General features: G+C 43.5%; 1 protein-coding gene across 8 annotated transcripts in view; it reads right to left on the reverse strand.

Annotated features, from left to right (window-relative positions):
• tln2a (talin 2a) overlaps positions 1–20,037 on the reverse strand; it is a 77,026-nt gene that overhangs the window by 36,862 nt on the left and 20,127 nt on the right. For all 8 annotated transcript variants that reach the window (XM_026333790.2, XM_026333789.2, XM_026333783.2 and 5 more), the window contains 9 exons: positions 19,417–19,452; positions 3,932–4,103; positions 3,182–3,279; positions 2,189–2,318; positions 1,817–1,969; positions 669–811; positions 449–576; positions 233–296; positions 17–121 (listed from right to left, as the gene is read on the reverse strand). In XM_026333790.2, coding sequence (XP_026189575.1) covers positions 17–121; positions 233–296; positions 449–576; positions 669–811; positions 1,817–1,969; positions 2,189–2,318; positions 3,182–3,279; positions 3,932–4,067 — 957 coding nt within the window. In that variant the 5' untranslated portion in view covers positions 4,068–4,103; positions 19,417–19,452. The remainder of the gene's footprint in view (positions 1–16; positions 122–232; positions 297–448; positions 577–668; positions 812–1,816; positions 1,970–2,188; positions 2,319–3,181; positions 3,280–3,931; positions 4,104–19,416; positions 19,453–20,037) is intronic.

The following is a 20,037-nucleotide window of genomic DNA, read 5'->3' on the forward strand; positions in this document are numbered from 1 at the left end:
AGGATTTTCAACGCACCTTCACCAGGAAGAAGGAGACGCCGTACGTCCGCAGAGACCGGGCCAGTTTGACATATTTCACTTTAGCTTCAATCTCCGTCATTTCTCCACAGTTCTTGTGTTCCTGCACATTAGATTGTAGAGATAACAGACATCTGAACAGCTGCTGCATGACTGTCAAATTAGCTGAAATAAAAGGACCCGTGTGTTTTTGTCAAGGACATTTTAACCTCACCTGGAATATTTTCTTCTCGGCTCCTCTTTGCTTGATGTATTCTTTGGGTAGAAACTCCTTCAGACTGGGAAAGAAATAAAACACAGCAGACGCTCAATCACATTATTATTGTTTTCAGCAGCACCGTCAAATAAAAAAAGACTAAACTTCTGACGCCAAATGAACAGAGATATTTTTATTAGCACCCTCTTTATGTTGTACCACTCACAGACTTACTCTAAAAATCCAGGTTTGTGTTTATGCTCTATGTGAGGTCCAAACTGGATCTGGGCCTGAATGCCTCCAAACTCACAGGCCTTGTCAAATGATACGGGGTGAGAACCGTTGAGGATGTCGTCCCGAGCCTGAAAGACAAAACAGACATGAATGAATAAAGGTGAAGGTAAAATAGGTCAATGAACAGGAGCTTCCAAAGAAACGGCAGCCAGGGCCCGACCTGTACGTAAAGCAGGTTCAGCTGGACCGGGTCTCGAGAGTCCACATTCTGGTCTGAGTAGAAGAATTTGCGCCTGAGCAAAAGCGTCTCGTTCTCATCCACCCCCTGTTCTCTGAATGTCCTGCTGTGGTCCAGCCAGTTCACTGTGGAGATTCAACATCCAGATGTTAGTTGAAGGGTTTCTGCGTCAAATGCAACAGCAGGAAGAACGAACAGCAAATGAAATGATCACTGAGCCTGTTATTTCTATGTTGAACTGTCAGGGTCAGAGTAAGCCACAGATTACACATGTGGCTGGTGGTGACAGCTGCAATTCCACTCAGGTGGAGCTCGTCTCTCTCTCTCTCTCTCCACTCAACATAAATGTCCAGCTGATGCTGTGTGGATCAACCGTGACGCTCCGCTAAAGCAGACGCAGAGTCGTCGTCCAGACCTTCCATCTCACACGTCTTTGATTTCACAATGACTGAACCCTTTTCGATGCTGTATCGATCTATTTACATCCAGTGGTCAGTTTATTAGGAACACCAAGCTGAGTGAAGTCTAATCCAGTCCTGCAGTAATTCGTCCTTCATGAAGATGATGATGTTCACCTTGTGTTCAGGCTGTTTCAGAGCTGCTGATGATGAAACCTGGATGAGTTTGGAGGCTGTTTCTGCTTTTAATCTAGTCTGACTGACCTTAATGATCAAGTTTCTTTGTAGTTTCTAAAAGACCAGACACCATATTGTGCCAACAGAAGACTGAGGAGCTGAATCAACAGCTCTGTGAAATCTCTAACCCAAACACTTTAATTCACGGTGGGATGTACTTGTGTCGAGGCTGAGAACATCTTGGAGTGCTGCTGAGTGGGAATGGATGTGGGATGGGAATGAAAATAGATAATCTGACCTGAGGTCAACAGTTTTAAATGTACTGCTCCCAAATCCCGGTGAAAGACCGTACAAACTGTTAAAGTGGAATATTTAATGGCCCCGCGGGCTGAAAAATAAATTTTACATTAGAAATCACTGCATTTTCCGTAAGAGGGAATAATCAATGAGTCATTAAAGGGAGGCCAATGGGCTTTTAAGTACTTTCATGGCAAACGCACGACCACAGTCAGCTACAGGACACTACCAGGTCAAATGTGATGTTGCTGTACTCACAGTCATCGTCCGTGTGCAGTTTGGCTTTCAGCTTCTCCATCTTCCTCTCATCGCGCAGCAGAGTCCTGTCTTTCTTCAGTGTTCCCATCCCATCGTCCTTCTTCTCCTCCACTGCCTCCTGGATCAGAGAGTATTCCTCGTAGTTTGTGATGCCTGGGGTCAAAAAGGAAAAATGTATCCCAGTCAGCCTCATGTGGGACACACATTTCATTTAACACGCAATTTAAACAGGTGGTAATATTTTAGGAGAAGCGTTCGGTTTTACTTTTGTTCCTGTGCATGTTGATTTAGAAATGTGAATTTCATTTAAAACCTGCACAGCGTGTCAGGAAAAAAGTCTAAGTACAAAGATCACGATACCACAGTAAGTACCTATTCTGCTGCATATAGTCACAAGCAGCTCTCCCACTGTTTTGGAGTCATCCACCATGATGGTTTTAACGGCCCCATCCAGCATTTTGATTTTCTGGGGCCTCTGCTTCTTCTTGTATTCAAGGATATCCTGCTCGAAGACAACACAAGAGAGAACAAAAAGAGAGAGAGAGAGTGAAAGAGAGCGAGGCTGAAAGTACCCGCAGAGAAAATGATCAAATGCATCCAGGTTGCGTGGAGCGAGCGGAGAATATAGGCCAGAAAACCTTATTTAACGGCTGCCTATCACAGCCCGCTGCTCCCTTCCAATCACAACAATGAGAAGAGATTTGGTTCAGAATAATTGGTCACAGTCATGCCTTCTACCTGGGTTGCCTTTGGTGGATTTGAAGAGGAGAAACCACTTAGAGCTGCAAAATCACAGATATAGTGAGAGGCAGCACCACACAGATACACAGAGAAGTGGAGTCGGTCGGGCCTTTGGCAGCAGGGATCAGGGACTTTAAAACATGCTGGCAGAGGAGCTACAGTAGCGCTGGCTGGAGCACTTCTTTAAACTCAAAGCTCCGTTTGACGTCCTCATTTTACTTGATATTCAATTTTATCCCGTGCTTCCACTGTCCCATTCTGCATCACTGCTTTTGTACTTCAGTGGATGATTCCACTGCTTGTTGTCTTTGCTACCACTTAGTTCAGCTGCCCTTTGGTGAATTAATAAGATTTGTCATTGAAATAAAATGCCTTCTCCTCTGTAAATGATCCAACAAAGATCGTTATGTTGCACTAGACGTCATCGGGCAGAAGTTTTCATTTAGAACAATTCAGGCTTTCAGGTTCAGAGGTTCATATAAAAACTATATGCTCAGTGTTTACATGACTTCACACCTTCAGACAGCTGTTTGAGGATTAAGACCTAGTTCATGGTTCAGGTCAGGGTTAGAGCTGAAGTCAGGCATTTAGGTTGGGGGTGATTAAACAGGTTGATATATTTACCCCATTGCGGAGCATGTAGTAGTCCAGAGTCCTTCCAGACTCCAGCCAGATGCCTTTTCTGGGGTCTTCATCAGAAAGAAACAGTCCGTAGTCTGAAGCTGGAGCAGGGAGGAGGAACATTAACAATTAGCAGAATACTACAATGCAGGTTCCTACAGTGGACTCGGACTACACAGCGACTGAAACTGACCTGACGGACATGGAGCATAAGGAAAAACACTGGGCATTGGTGTAACAACTGCCTATGTCATTGTGTGTAGAGTCTCAAAGCTGAGAAAAACCACTGGAGCACATGCTGGTGGCACAGTCCACCATGTGTCTCAGGTTTGTCATGGCAAGATAATCAGCTATTAGGCCACAGTGGCCTTCTCCAAAGGCAGAAACACTGTGCAAATCAGACAATATTACCCAGCAGAGAAAGGAAAGAAGGACTAAGAGGGACCACGATTAGAACTAGAAAAAGCTGTTTTAGTGAGAGCATCTGTTTGGACTTTAGTCCAGTAAATGACTATGTTAAATGTGACACCAGACATATTGTGGTCTGCTGCTATGAAGTTAGCCCAAATCCATCTTTACGCTTGCAGACTCCCGACCAATCACGGTGCGAATTAGCTGGAAACCCCAGTGATCTGGCCCTCAAACCAAAGTCAGCTGCATAAATCGTGTAATTCTGTGGCTTTCTGTCCTTGTTTCTGTCACAGGTTTCATCCATCCAGTGTCATTTCTCTGTATTCTTTCTTGAATTCTCACCTTGTCCAGTCTGAGCCTCAGGGACTCTCTCCCTGATGATCCTGCAGGCATCGTAAACAGCTGTGGAGGGCTCAAACTGCATCGTCTTAACAACGTTGCATTGACGAACACAGATTTTCAGTGACAACGCCACCATCTTGGCAGGCGGTGTGAGCAGGAGCTGCAGCTACACCTGCACAAAACAAAGTCACAGAAAGGAAGGTGAGAGCTGGAGCTTACTGTGAGTGCAGGAAGTCCAAAACCTGATGTGATTAAACCCACTGACTGTGATAAATGAGCCAGATGTTGGAAGAGAAAAATGACTTCTCTGTTGTTGCAGAAAAGGCTTATGCACATTTCTGTTAGGATAACAGTGAGTTTTCAATTTGAACATACAGAAAGTTCCATTAATTCACTGTGGCATCACGTCTACGCTTGATAAAACACACCACACCTTTGTTATATTTTCCAACTCGAAAACCCACAAGCAGAAATTGTGCCACACCTCCACATGGCTGTGCTTTCTTGTATTGCAGCAGGCTGTTGTCACACACACACACACACACACACACACACACACACACACACACACACACACACACACACACACAACTCAAACTCGGGAAAACTTATTTTATGAATGCAAAGAAAGTGCTAATTTGTGCACAGTGAGGCCATTGTTATGCTTCATAAAACAAAAGAGCGGACAACAACTTTATCACTTTTTCGAAAACGGCCCATCTGGTCCCTGCTGGGGACAAAGAAAAGTCTCTAAATGTTCCAGGCAAAACACTTTCAAGGTAAAATAAAGCAAAAAAAAAAAAAAAATAGCAACCCACAGCACCTGGACCTGGACCGGCAACTCTCTGTGACCTCTTTCATCTTAGGTGGGTAAAAACAAACCACTAAAATCTCAGCTCTGTGACAAAAGGCAACAAGAGCCTGAACAAACATCATCATCTTCACATATACACAAGCAGGTTTATCATCATCACGTGTGCTCCACAGATATAATCTCAACACGCTCCATATTCTCTCACCACCGACGTTAACCACAAAAACAACACACTGCATAAAACCTAAATCTCACTAAAACTGTGTTACGCAGTTATATAAAATTATCATGAATGTGGCACCTCCTGAGCTCTCCCTCAGGAGGTGGTGGAGAGTAGAAGGGAGGGAATGTTGGACTCAATCAGCAGGAAACCAAGAAACACACCTCCAGACAAACACTGGTGTTTCTCAGTAACTCAGGGATTTTAAATAAGCAGCTAAATGCTCACAGGTTCGCCGTGTCGACCTAAAAGATTATGATGTGTAAAGATTTTGGGCTTCAACACTGCTGCGATTCACAAAGACCAAAGAAAGGAAGAAGAAGGCAAAGAGAGCAGTGACCACCAAACAGAGCTCCTCCTGTCTGGGACCAATGGGAACACAGAGTTGCTCTGTGCCAGGGGGGTCAGAGGTCAAAGGTCAGTCACGGCCATGGCTGACGCACAGGGACGGCGTCGCTTCTGCTCTGCTGGCTTCTGACCCTGACTCTGCCGCTCAAAATCTGCTTTCTAAGTGTGATTCGTTCACATACGGGAGTGAAGGTTTTCGTCTGGTGCCCCGTCCTGACGCCGCTGCTCTGCCCCGTCCTGACGCCGCTGCTCTGCCCCGTCCTGACGCCGCTGCTCTGCCCCGTCCTGACGCCGCTCTGCTGACACTGGTCAAAACACAACTCAACGTTTTACACAGCTGACAGTTTGTCAAAGAAATAAACGTCTGTGCTGATTTCTCAGTTTAGGCCTTTGGTTTGTTAACATTGTGTTTACAAACCAAACAACTTTAGGGATGTTTCAATGAAGACTCTGCAGCTTCCTGTTAATGGTGGCTGGACTAATTAATCACACTGTCAGAACTGAGTGAGCTTTAAGGACAGACCCCACCCCGATCCAGACCTGATCCTCTAACTGTACAGCTAAACTAAAGTCCACTCTCAAACCACAGACAGCCCTAAAAGATCATTCAGTGAATGAAAACAACAAAGCAGCTCAGATGAAACACCGATGAGCCCGAGCGTCTCTCTCTGTGTCAGACCCTTTTTGGTCAGATCAGATCGTCGTGTCATTATTACTGCGAGTGGTGTTTGTTTGCTTCCACAAATAAACTGTGCAAAACCACTGAAATACTGTGATATCTCTGTCTAAGACTAATCGCCGCAGCATCAGCCTGGATAAGCTTGAAGAACAGTTTGACAAACAGCAGGAAGAAGTAAAGAGATAAGGGGAATCAACGAGGAGAAGGCAGAGCACGATAAACCAATAACATGACGAGGTGGTTATGGGCGCAGTGCAGGATATGAGCCAGAGAGAAGGCACAGATTTTATTCCACCACATCCCGGTCCGACGTCTTTAACGTGACTAACGTTCCACGCCCCACCGTACCCTGTGGTGCCTTTTCATTTCTCTGCGATTGCAGCTGTAATGTGAAACCAGCAGGTCTACAGAACGCGTCCATGTAAACCTCTTGGTGAAAGGAAGCCTGTTCAGTATGACCACAGTGTCAAAGGTTTGTCATGGAGTCGTGTTTCTGTCGCATATTCTGAATCTTTTCAATCAGACAATACACAATAGAACACAAGCAGCATGTTCCACTGTGTTCTCGTGCCTTGGACTGGTTTGTCTGCTCGCTGATGACTCCCAGTCGGAGCTTTTTAAACTGTGAGCCGAGATCTGGGGAGTGGAGGAAACGCCACATGAGACAAAGACACTGTGTGAGGAGAAAAGCAAATAGCTTCATTAAAGTAACTCAGCACCTCCTGAAGATCCTGTTTTTGCTGTCCTCCAGAAGTCCAGCTCCTCCTCTTGCTGACCTGAACTGCACGTGTGGTCCAGGAGTCTGTGACGTCACCGCTACAGGTGAGTGTGACCACAGGTGCGACAGAGCACAACTCCCACCTGTGTTTTTGGGTGTGCTGAGAGGTCAAACAGGCTTGGATTGTTAAACAAGAGAGGCCAGCACACGCAGCCTCTCAGCCTGGGGTGGAACTACTAAAAAAAAAAAAGCAGTGGTCTTTGTGAGTCAAATATGAAAACATACACATAACACCGACTTAAACTTTGCAAGGATATAATTATCCCCAATGTCACAAAAGATCCTAAGATTCCTTCAAAGAAAAAGACGCTAATTTCACCTCCAATACCTGCTTAAGAGTTTTAATGATTCTTCTGTATCAGAGTAATCCATGACTGCACTGTAAACAGAAACCACTGAGAGCTAAACCTGCACACACACAATGATCCCAAAAATCTAAACAAATGTTTGTCCAAGACAAATAACAATAATAGGAGAGAAAAAAAATGAATATTGACATTTTCATGTTGCGCTATTGATTCAAGGTATCTTGATGGAAACATGAAAAATGTTCCGTCTAAATATGAGTATTCACAGAACATCAGGTAAATAGTTAGATCCACTTTACTCCTTTGACTCTGGTGATTAAAGAAAATGACAACATATCTTTTTTTTTTTTGTTACAGCTCATCACTTAAAGCACAAACACAATGTTTGCACAGTGATGGATGACTAATCCATCATTTTGCAGATGTGCAAACTAAAGGCCAAAAAAAAAAAAAAAAAAAAAAAATCCTCATAATCAGATCACATCAACTCCTCCTCAGACTTAACAGCAATATGGAAACTGTTTATGTCAAGCAGCATGGTTTAATTATCCTTCCTTAAACACTGCGGAGCCTTGGTAAGATGTCAACCTTCTTACAAATGATCATTTCTTTTAGCGCACACAAACAATGCATTTGCAGTAAGGACGGCTTTGTTCAGAAACAAACACTTGAAAACATTTTCAACTTGTTTGACATCAAACTTTTCACCTGGTTAAATCCAAACCGAGCATAGCTAAACAATTTATGAGCCCGACTGTCAACACTACACTCTCTCCGTTTCATCCTGCATCAGGACAAAGCAGAGTCCATCAAAGTGGAATTACATCCTATCGTACACTTTCCCTTCCCTGCGATGAGAAAGGATTTGCTGAGATCAGATGTGAATGTAAAGCCCCTGAAACACTTACCGGTAAGTATAACCAGCTCACCACCAGATCCACTGTGGGAATACCAGTGTGTAACACAGCCACCTTAAAAATCACGTTGGACATAGTGCAATTTAACAGGCAGCTCTCTCTATTTAAAAAAACTAAACTCTAATGCAAATGCAAAGGCAATAAAGGAATAAGCAGTTATTGTGTGACAGAGTCACAATACTATAGACTCTCTGTGACCCTGAATGGGAATAAGTCGGTCTAGATAATGGATGAATGGAGTCACAACAACAACAACAACAACAACTGCATATAAACTACTCTTGAAGAGAAAAATGCTGCTTTAAATGCATTTTTTTAAAAAAATAGCATCTGGTAATAGAGATGTACCAACAGCATCTAAAGCAGCAGTATCAGCACAAATGGCCCATCAACAACAACAAAAAAACCTATTTTTGCAGGATTCAGTAGTAAAAATACAGCAGGCAGCATGTTGGATTATCACATTTTGTGCACTATGCCTATAAGTACATTTATATCAAACAAGTGAAAATAAATATACATTTTGTAAAGCTAAGCTCTGTCTGCCTGGTAGGCTCAGTGCATGAACAACAACATGGACATATGTAATATAAAAAAAGTCATGTAGCTCTGTTATCAGTAGTTACCGAGATATTTCAGTCTGGACTGACCATCCAACATGCTGCTGGTGTTAAAATGTACATTTTAAATGGCACATTATTAGTGAGAAAATGCTAAATGAGCTGGCACCAATATCCAGTCCCGGCTTTGACGTTTTATGGGATTAAAAGGCCATTTAAGACAAGAGGTTGCATCTGTTGAACTTTGTCGAATTGTGTTACAAGCACCAAACACGGAAAACAGACACATAAGAGGTTGTTGACTCTCTATATTCAAATTGAGCTCCTGATGAGAGAAAGAAGAGCTGCACTTTCACTGATTCCTAGAGGAGCGTAGTCTTAAAACCTGCTGTATCACTCTCATCTTCATCTCCCTCCATGCTGCTAAATCTACCTACACACAGGCCGGTCTGTTTGCCTGCATGCTTTATCTACCTGCCTGCCTGCTTTATGTCACCACATGATTCATCCACCTGCTGTCTGTAGATTCATCTGTCTGATTTACTTGACTTCAGTGCTGATGTGTGCCTCGAGAGAGGAGAAGAGCTTTACTTCACATCGTCATCCTTTTGCAGCCATCAGTCATAAGAAATGTATTTACACCCAAAATGTTCAAAATGACAGAAGGTAAAACGCCTGAAGCAAAGACAACAGAGCTGCTGGTCCCACACTGAGCTGCAGATGCATGGAAAAAATAACACATTTAAATCCATAATCATTAACGCGCTGTACGTACTCGCTCTCTCATGCATAAGCACAACGCAGGCCTCCTCCCTCGTGATGTTAAACCCAGTGGCAGCAGTTACACCTACACTGCTTTGATCCACTGCTGGCTCACATGGCACAGAATATTCAACACGGTGCTGTGAGCAAACTCTCCTCCTGGGCTTTACACCAACAACACAAACCCATCCTGGGCCGATTTCATCACAGTGGACTGGGATTTTTTAAAAAGAGATAATTGGGATTGGATTATTGCAGAAAACAGCTAGCAGCCACTCAGTATGTACACACTATAAATTCATTACGTTTGATAAGCAGGCCTAATGAGTTCATGTGATTAAAGGTTAGCAGCACGGGTCTTGTACCAATGAACATCCAATCTGATTCTCTTCAGGGCTGAAATATCTCGTCAGCAGACATTCATGGTTTGCAGAGGGTGGATCCTAATGCCTTGCTCTTTCCTTCAGCGCCATCAGTGTGAAATATTTGACTACATCTGGACGGACTGCAGCAAAATGTGTAAACAGAGTTGATGAGTCTGGTCTAATGTTCTCTAATTCTTTGGGTTATGACAGAAAACCTACAACACTCAGGATATTCCCATCTGTGTCAGCTGTATTCTGTGTGTAGTGCTAATGAGCAGAGCTCAGCGTGCAAACTAAATGCTGTGTTCACATGGTATCTTTAAACTGTAATTACCAGCAGTCCAGTAAGGAAACCCACTCACAGCAGCCACTGACTGGTGCAAACGTTAAAAAACAAGAATAGCTGCAAATGCAAACTTGCACAGGCGGTTACATGGAAGTATAATCCAATATGATCACTAAGACACAATCATTCTGTAGGAGCTGCCTGCTGAACCTACGTGGAAATGAACTGCCACAGACAAGCAGCACAACTAAAGCTACTTTGGGCTATTTATCTGCCGTGACCACTGGTTAGAACTAACTGACTGGGAATAATGGTGGGACACTTGCAGGCCTGAATAAGGACTGCTCTCCTTAATATATCTGCTAATAAGTTAACATGGTCACTGTGGGGACAGGACTGGAATCACACAGGTCCTGTTTAGTCTATTTACCTGTTAAAAAAAAAAAAAAGACACTGGGATGTACAGTACGTCTACCTGCTAACAAAAACAACAGAGTGGCCCAGAGCAAACATAAGGGCATCCTGGATTTGACATTTTGGAGGAGGCCAAGGTCACTGAAGGAAAACTGCACCTGATTCAAACCACAGAAACGTGAAATATGTTTGTTTCCTTATTAAGAGCAGCCTTGATGGGTAGATTCCTCTTTTTCTTCTCTAAAGCAGGCTGCATTTAGCCACAGTACACACACACACACACACACACAGAGTTTGGCTTCGTTTAGAGAAAATCACCAGTCGAGGAGTCGCCCAAAAGCTCCTGCGATAAAAGGAAAACGAGGGCGAGCACTGGAACATGTAGCTATTGTTCAATAGATCAATGAGGCAGAGCAGCGCCTGCTGAGAATGCCCAGACCCTATCACAGTAACATGGCCTCTAATCCAATAATACAACAAGTCAAGTAGGCCAATCCCAGAGGAGCTCTGGCCAGGGAACATAGATTTGGTCAGAGTATGTTAGTAACCTAGTTTAAAAACCAGGGCCAGACTGGACCGGCACGGGCATGCTAATTAACCCTTTTTTAACCCCTCAGCAGCATCAACACGGATATTTGTTTATATTGTATTTTACATTTTGGTTTAAGGGCAGTTGCAATTGAAACCAGTCCATGTGCAGGACAATACAGTCTGTTATGACTGGCTTTCACTCTGCATGTGAAGCAGTGAGAGTGAGGGCTGCTGGAAACATCTATGCTTTCATCAAATGTCAATCTGACTGCACAGAAGCTCCATCTGAAATAAACGACAACACAGACACCGGGATGAAAAGTTTAGACATGTCTGCTACTAAAATCTGTCAAAAGCAAATACACAAACCCAACCCTGTGCTCTGCAGCCCGCTCTGCCATAGACCTTCTTAATATTACTCCTACATGTGGTTCCTCATCTGACTCGCCTTCAGCAGACCACAGGCTTTGTTTTCCATCTCATACGCTCACACACCTCCTTCCACTCATCACACCTCATTCACACACTTACATATTGCCATAACCTATATTCTTAATAGTTATTTAACCCCAGTCTGTGTGTGTGTGTGTGTGTGTGTGTGTGTGTGTGTGTGTGTGTGTGTGTGTGTGTGTGTGTGTGTGTGTGTGTATTCCTCCCCCCCTCAGTCAGGTTTTTCACACAGCTAATTTGCTTTTAATACAAGAACCCTGTGAAATCTTAATAAACATGCACTTATGCTTATGTACACAATGTTATGACTCCATATTGATTAAAGCTGCAGAGCCCAGTCAAGAGAGAGACACCTTGAATGCCAAGTATTGAGCTAATCAGGGCCCAGGGTCTTTAGGGTGAACCAGTCTCAGTCTCAGTGTGTTGGTGGGTCTGAAGTGAACCGGTCCTTTTAAGCCTCTCTGAAACACCTGCTACATGAGGAATGACCAGGTTTTTGCTCGGTGGATCGTGAGTCTCATCTTGTTCACTTGTATTTCTGCCTGACGCTGCCTCATTGAAAGCCCACTCTGGTTTGGTTTGTTCTACTGCTGCGACTTGTCTCTATCGGCCTGTCAGATGTTCACCTTTAATTCACTGTCTTCTGCAGAACTAATTCAACCCCCCCTTGATTTCTACCCACTGGTACACACTCAATAATATCTCATGATCATTTTGATGTTGAAAGCTGAAAAACTGAACTCTCTTCTATTCAGGAGTCAGTATCTTTTAAATTTGAACTGGAAGTGACTTGTGGCAAATTTAAAGATTCTCTGGTCTGATGAGAGGAGAACTGAACTGAGCTGCAATCACTATCTTTGGAGATCTCTGGGTGCAGCTCATCACCTAACACCGTCCCTACAGTGAAGCAGAGCAGTCAAAAATTGAAGGATTCAGTTCACAACTCAGTAAGTGCACACAAAAAAAAAAAACAAAAAAACAGTGTGTCTCACTACGTTTTTAGACACTGACGAATCTTGTTTCAGAGAATAAACCAGTACATGCACATCAGGAACCAGCCAAGCTTTTCTTCTAAACAACCTCAGCTGTGAATCACCACTGTCATCATATCCACACAAACAAAATACCCAAAACTCCCTCTGTCTGCTCATCAGGCAAGATGAGCCTGATCTAAAGAGTTCAGCATTACTCACACAGGAGGGAGCGGCACAGTTCAGAGCGAGGCCACCATCATCCAGAGGGCTGAGCGGGCAGCGGCGGCCCTGGACTGCAGCTGTGACTCCACAGCCACAAGAAAATACAGTGAGGAAGTGAGAAATACCAGTCGAGGTGAGCAGCAGCACCCTGCTCAGTCCTACGTTCACACAGGCTGATGAAGAGTTCAATTTATTTTTTCCTTTAAATGGTTTCTCTGTGGAAATGAAGCAAAGCTGATTAAATGTTCTGAGCCTTTCAGCGAGAGCATGCTTCTGCAGGAATGAATTGGTAAGTACATGCATCTGCTTTCAAAGTAAACTTTATTACCGAGTCCCATATCAACACTAATTTCACGTTAGTATCAAAGGACACAGGCTAATAATTAAAGGGCAATTCCACAGTTTCAGCCGTTAAGTCACTTGATAAATGCTCGCATTTTTAAACAACATGGGGCCATGTGAAATAAAAAATTTAAAGCGTGTGAAGTGTGAGATGGGTTGATATCAAGTGAATTTATAGTGGGACTTTTATTAAAAATAAAATATTTACAACTACGAAAAAAAATCCAGTTTTAACTGCTCTTCACACACGCACGCGCACGCGCACAGAGTTGGAAATGAAGAAATGAAGCTAAATGTGAGAAGCCTGTTGTGATAATTATTGTTCTGGTTCACGGGGTCAGGTGACAGAGGCTGCGAGCCTGTTGCCCATCAGTGTGTGTGTGTGTTTTGCATGTGCTCATTTATATTCATGTGCACACAGAGTGTGTGTTTGCATGTAACGAATAGCTGAGGCAGGTGATGCATCTCAGTGGGCAGCAGCATCAACAGTGGTGTTGAGTTTCATGCAGAGGAGAGGCACACAGCTGCCCGACACAGAGCCTGCTCGCGGCGCCTCATTGGACTTAACATGGAGTCACTGCTCATCGTTACCAGTGTGTTGTTGTGTTTTCATGTGTCCATGAAAGGAAACAAAAATTTAAAAACTAGTCTTTCACAGAATGCAAATCCTGAGATGGATGGAGTTGGGAGTAATTCAGGGAATCTGAAATCTGAAGCCAAGTCACTGTCGCCCCTCCATCATTTAGCATAACAGCCTTACAGCACGATGTTGCACATTTATGAGGCTCCACTCAGTTAAAACTTTATTACAGCCTTCACTCGCTCCCACGTTTCAGCTCTGTATTAAACACCAAAGCTTTTGTTTCCATTTGAAAGATGAATCCTGTGTTTAGCATCACTCCGACAACTTCATTGCTACTTGTGGATGTCTTCAAATGCAGGTTGCCATGGTTACAGAGGCTGGTTATGGCCCGACTAATATCTGACCCATTTAATATAAGGCATGAAAATCAAAAAAAAAAAAAAAAAAACAACAACAGAATCGTTCTACTCCACTGAGTGAGCGTTGGTGACGTCTGTGGCAGCCTGGGTAGAAAGTCTCTTACAGACTGACACCTGTGAGGCAGCTGTGGGGCCTGTCACTGTGTAATAAAGTCATTTCTCAGACTGATGGCGCCCAGTGATTGGAGGAATTAGAGAATATATGAATAAATTAATCAACTCCTGAGCTCACACACAGGACGGACATACGTATTTCTAGAGCTGGACTGGACTCTGTGTTCCAGTCAGCCACTGAAACTGCTGCTGTGAGAGTGTAAGTAGTCAGGCAGAAAACTGAAACCCTGAGGGTGATCATTTTTTCAACCACCGTGATTCACAGTATTGCCTGAATCCATTATTCTTGATCCAAACTGACTGTTACATGTTGCCTCGGGCCATTGTAGAGGATCAAAATATTGTACCCACACTGAGCAACAACACCACAACTGCATCGCAGGGCGTCATGCATGTAGCACCCACATATCTAGTGAGTGACACATTCTTTCCAAGTGTAACCCTGCAATCCGCTCCAAAGGTTTAATCATCCACATACAGACCTTTCCTGGCACAACAGCATGACTAAATCAAACGCACCATGACGAAAAGCCAAGTCGGACTACTTTTCCTTCCGCCTGGGGCCACTGAATCACTGTCTCACTCTAACACAAGAATGTGCAGGGCCGTAACTTTCAGAAGCAGCGTCCTGCACCACATGTTCTACTTAAGTGCTGATAACATGGAAAGTGTAAACTATTAAACTAACATCTTGTGCTGTGATAAATCCATGCCAAGTCAATTTCACCTCAATACTTTGGAGATGCAAGATGCTGACATGTGTGCTCTTTGCAGCTGCAATAATGCAGCCCAGCTTTATTGGTAGCACTCATCATCTTCGTGTGCAAGTTTGTGTTAAAACACAGACCATCATCAGAACAATATGGACAAATGCATCAGTCAGTTGTCAGCAAAGCACTTTTCTCAGAGGCAGAGCTCATATATCAGCACCGGCTCCCTGAACATACTGACATTGGCAAGAGTCACCAAACAGCACGCAGAGCACCCTGAGGTACAATGTTGAGGTGCTTGTATTCAGATATTACGCCACTTCATATGTACCACCGTCAAACAGAAACATTGACCACTACATTTACTCTGAAGATCATTACTTTCCATCTTTAAGTAAATGATTATGGTGTGTGGTTATATAAGCGACAGCATCTACATATTTAGCATCAACACTTCTTCGGCTGTGTAATTAAAGTGCTGACTCCGGCTGTTGATGCATCCACACTAATAATCTGTAATCTATAATCTAATTAATACAATCTAATTCTCTGACATGTCACATTTTGCATAAAAAGTACTTTTGATACCTTCATCTTACAAATAAATAGTTTAAAAAGACCATTTGACTTCAAGTTCATGTTTCATTTCTTTTAAAGGAAATAACACAAATATCTCAGTCAGCCGCTCGGTTTGGAAGGTGATCTGTGGGCCGGCGTTTTTGGGCATCTCTACTCATGTCACATAAAAACTCTTAAGCCCTGAAGCTGCACAGGCAAATCATAAAGAGCCTGGGGATCAATAAAACCTGTCATGTCCTGAAGATGCATAATCTCTACTTCGCTCTGCTTTTAACTGTTATTGGGGGGGATTGTGTTTCTTGAGTGTGTCTGGTTTAGTCAAAGGCCAGGGATAACTCTGTCTGTCAGACCAGGTCTGATATGTTTCCTCAATTGTAGGTGCACTGCCTTCTAAAGCGATCTCTGATTGAATACTGTAGGGGTGAATGATGTCTCCTATAAAATAGTATTTGGGTAAGTATCAGATGTTGATCATTTGAAAAGGGGAAGATGTGATTAGTTGGAGTCAGTGCAGCTACATTAAAGTATTCACACTGTTGCAGGAATCAGATTTCCTCTTATGATGATATTTCAGAGGGTTCTAGTGGAAGATCAACATTCAGTGGTTAACAAATAACCTTCTTTCATTTGCTGGTGAGAAAAGTTTCTAATTTCTTCAACAACATTATGAATTTTCAGCTTCCTCATGGCAAAGATAGTGGGGCTCGCTCAACGTAGAGAAAATACACACAACACAGGTTTTGTTGAACAACAGGAAAAAGACCTGAAGGGGAGACCCATGACAGTCTCCTGGATTTCAAAGCCAAGGAGGTCAGTGGGTTTGTGCACAGAGAGGCCTGCTCCATTTGGCACCGATGCAGTTGGGATTACAAAACCCTCCCTACGGCACAGCCACTCTGCCTGTGAAAACATGTGATTCACTGTGAAGGTGCCAGCCTCAGTCACCACCCCCCACCTCGCACCAGGGCGCATGGCCGCCGCTTACTGTAAAAAATGTCTGTCAGTGGAAGGAATGCAGTGATACCATGGAAGAGTCCGGGTAAGATGTGGTCAGCAGCCAGCCATTTTCCAGTCTTATTAAGCCACTGAGAGCAGCTCTCATAAAACAAACCAACGGCACGTCGACAAACTGAATGATTAGTCACACGGCAGCTCTCAGGCGCTCTCCTCCAGACACCACTGACATTTCAGCTCCAACTAAGACCTGCACTCAATCGCTGGTTTGTCACTTGAAGCAGAATTAAACAACATTCGGCAGAGGCCGTGCACCACTGCTGAATGCATAAAGGGCAAACACTGAACAAACAAAATATAACTGTCAAGCCAGTAGCCTTTGCTTACTTCTACAGAACGAGCCTGTCTAATTGGGACTTTACTACCTCGTTAACCCAGTGTTCAGAAAACACTAGACCATCCTCCAAGTCCATAAACCGTCAGCATGGACAGCCGAGTACCAGAGCCATGCGTCCTCGGTTCTGATGGGTCTTCGTTAATTGCACGTAACTCTGCTGCTGAATGACGTCGACTCAGCAACAACTGCTCAACGTCAGACGTAACTGTCAGAGTCTGTGTCGACCACAGCTGCAGCGGATATGAGGCAGTGACACGGACACTACACGCAAAGCTTCATGTCACAGGCCTGTTTCCTAGACAACCAAAATATCCATCATCAGGGTTAAGAAGACAACATTTCATTAAAAAACATATATATAATGAAATAAATGTGCAGCAGATACACTGACCAGAATCAGCTTCTGGGTGCAGCTGCAGTCTGCAGAGCGGAGGCACAGATCCACAGGGATACTTGTCTGTGAGCAACGTCTGAGACTGGTCAGACTGGAAGTGGATCTCTTCTTCACAGAAACACAGCCAGGCCGTTACAGCAGCACTTACAGGTCTATAGAATTAACTGATCTAGTTGGCAAGAGCGTGCAGACAGTACTTCACTATGCAGAAAAAGAGCAGCCTATAAGAACAACCCATTAACAGTGTGGCACATGGAAATGTTGGAACGATCAAAGTGCAATAAACTTTATGTAGAAATTATTTGTAACTACACAAACAAACATGCCAGCTCCAGTTAAAAGTTTGATTCCTCCTGGTTGAATAAATAAATCTAAAGTTATGCCTGCAACAAAACAGAAATTGCTTATTTTTAATAAATACAATTAGTTTGCAGCTCTTAGTCATTTACACAAGGCACAAAATGATAAATAAACGCTGCGCACCTGGCAGTAATTCCTTCTAAAATGGGAAAATGTAGAAAGTGGCCCCATCTTTTGTTACCAAATGCTTAAATAATAAGTAAAGCAGCCACATAAAAACCTGCTCTGAGTCATGTTTTGGAAAAGCCTGGTTACTGAGAGCATTACCAAATTATCCAAGATGGCCACAGTTATGAATGAGAAACATACACGTAGCACCGGTCCATTCTTTATCAGTGTTTTGTCTCTTTGGGAGCACAGGGGACAGGGGACAGGGGACCACAAGACAAATTTCCACCCGACTTAGTTACATCACAGAGCTCAGCAGCTGTCAGTGTGCTCTGTAGTCAACAAAAATACATTTTAAAAAGGAAATACCTTTTAAATATACATATCAATTAGAATAAATGTATTCTGCAGAGGACGAGCTTCCAGATCTGTGTTATATTTACAAATGTACCGTTATTCTGGGGCTGGAAGTGATGAGTGACAGGCATAGGGAAACAAACCAGAGGGGAGGTGTGTCCAGGGTGTCAGGCGTCTTGACCCATGAGGTGCACAGGTCCACGATGGAGGGCAGGTCATTGCCATCCCGCCCTCCATCGTGTTGTTCCTCACCCGTCAAGTATGAACCCAAACTTGAGACGGGCAGGACCCTGACTCGTTCTGGGTTCCTGTGCCTTCCACACCATCTGCAGAGGTGCAAAATGCTGTCAAAGCCAAATGAAAAAGCAGCACCCCTCAGCAGACAGAGGATCACGCTGCAGGTTCCTATTTCCAAAATGCACTTTTTTATGCTGTAGTCTCCTAGTTTCGCCTCAGGCACAATGCACATCTTATTTAGTGGAGCCTTGGCTGCTCACTGACGCGTGGCATGAGACAAGTCAACGTTAGCGTTCATTAGCTGTTGGAAAACTAAGACACAAACAAACTGTGAGCTCATTTGTGGAGTGGCATGGTTACAGTGAGTGGCTGGGCACCAGATGCCGCCCATTAAACGCCCTCTGAAAGCAGCTCATTGACTCAGCATGACAACATACATTACTGTATACTGCTGGGAAGGATGCAGATGTGCAGATGTGTGTGTGCAGGCACACACATACTCAGTTCACGGACTCTACCGACTTCCATTTTTCATCTAAAAGTAATCGGCAGCTTCGTTACTGTCCACAGAACAGGTCACATGGGAAAGCAGCTTTAAACCAGGTCACACTCACACACACACTCACTCACACACACACACACACACACACACACTCAGCCTTCCTAAACTAAGAGAGGAAGGAGATGGTTTCATTTTAACAGCTCCCAAGTCTGAAAATATTTATCAAGAGCTAAAGGAGGTGAAGTGTATATGATGCAGGTCCAACACTATCTGCTTTCACTGTGCAACTGTGAGTGGAGTGAACCATAAAGACAAAAAAATCAAACCACACTGTAAGTATGAGAAAATACACAGAAGGTGTAGAAGCTGCTGCAATTAAGTCCAACCAGAAAATGCAAAGAGCCTCCAGGCAGAAAGGTTCCCAGGTTTAACTCTGACAAATGCCTGCAGCATTATGGTCTGTCACCATCCATGTTTAATGCAACCCAGCTCCCAGGGATACGTATACAATGTACATGAGTTTTTATGAGGTGGAGCACACCAACACAACATTAAAATAAGAACAGGTGATGGTACATGGGACTATGTCATTGGTCTGTGTCAGCACCAGCCTCCCAACATTTGAAATATGGGATTTTACTGTTATTCAACTTAATGAAAAATCCTGCTGCTGCTGCTTCATGCCACCTGAAAATAAACACATGCATGCAACACAAGTATTGTCCACAGACAATTTTTATTCTGTCCAATGCAAACAGGCGTTTTAAAAGTCACTCTGTGCATGCATGTTTCTGTTCTTACCTTATTGCTGAGGGAAACGTCTGCCGATCTTCACAGCTGAAACAAAAAAAAAGGTTGAAATTTATGAGACAATTGTACAGAACATACAACGATAATTAAATATTTTCTGTAAATGTAAGAAAAGTTCTCCCACATAGTGTGGGAATGTTCCCACTCCATAGAGATCTCCAGTCACTGTATTTTTAGATGCATGTAACAGGCTGTGCCATATGTGGCAGCACATGAGGGTAAGACAGACTCGAGGCAAAACAAGACGAAGATATGCAAAGCAGTTAGAAGCTTGCTGTCGAGTGTGAGATTACAGCTAGTTAATGAGATGAATCCACATTTTAAAACGCATGTACACAAATGCACAGATATCACAGTTCAGCTGCTTTTCCCGTGAAACGCATTCAGTGCCAAAACAGCGCAGTGTCCTTAAAACACGAGCGTTGGCACCAAATCATGTTTTTCTATGCACACATTAGCAGGAACAGAAATGATTGAACGGTGAATATGGTATTATTATTGCATCCATAAATAAAATATGCTTGTTTTCAATGATGTGGTGTGCAGTGAAAAAACTGCAGGCTACTTGCTCTTACAACACACACACAGACACACACACACACACACACCTGG

This window comes from Mastacembelus armatus, unplaced genomic scaffold, assembly GCF_900324485.2.
Source record: "Mastacembelus armatus unplaced genomic scaffold, fMasArm1.2, whole genome shotgun sequence".
Taxonomy (NCBI): domain Eukaryota; kingdom Metazoa; phylum Chordata; class Actinopteri; order Synbranchiformes; family Mastacembelidae; genus Mastacembelus; species Mastacembelus armatus.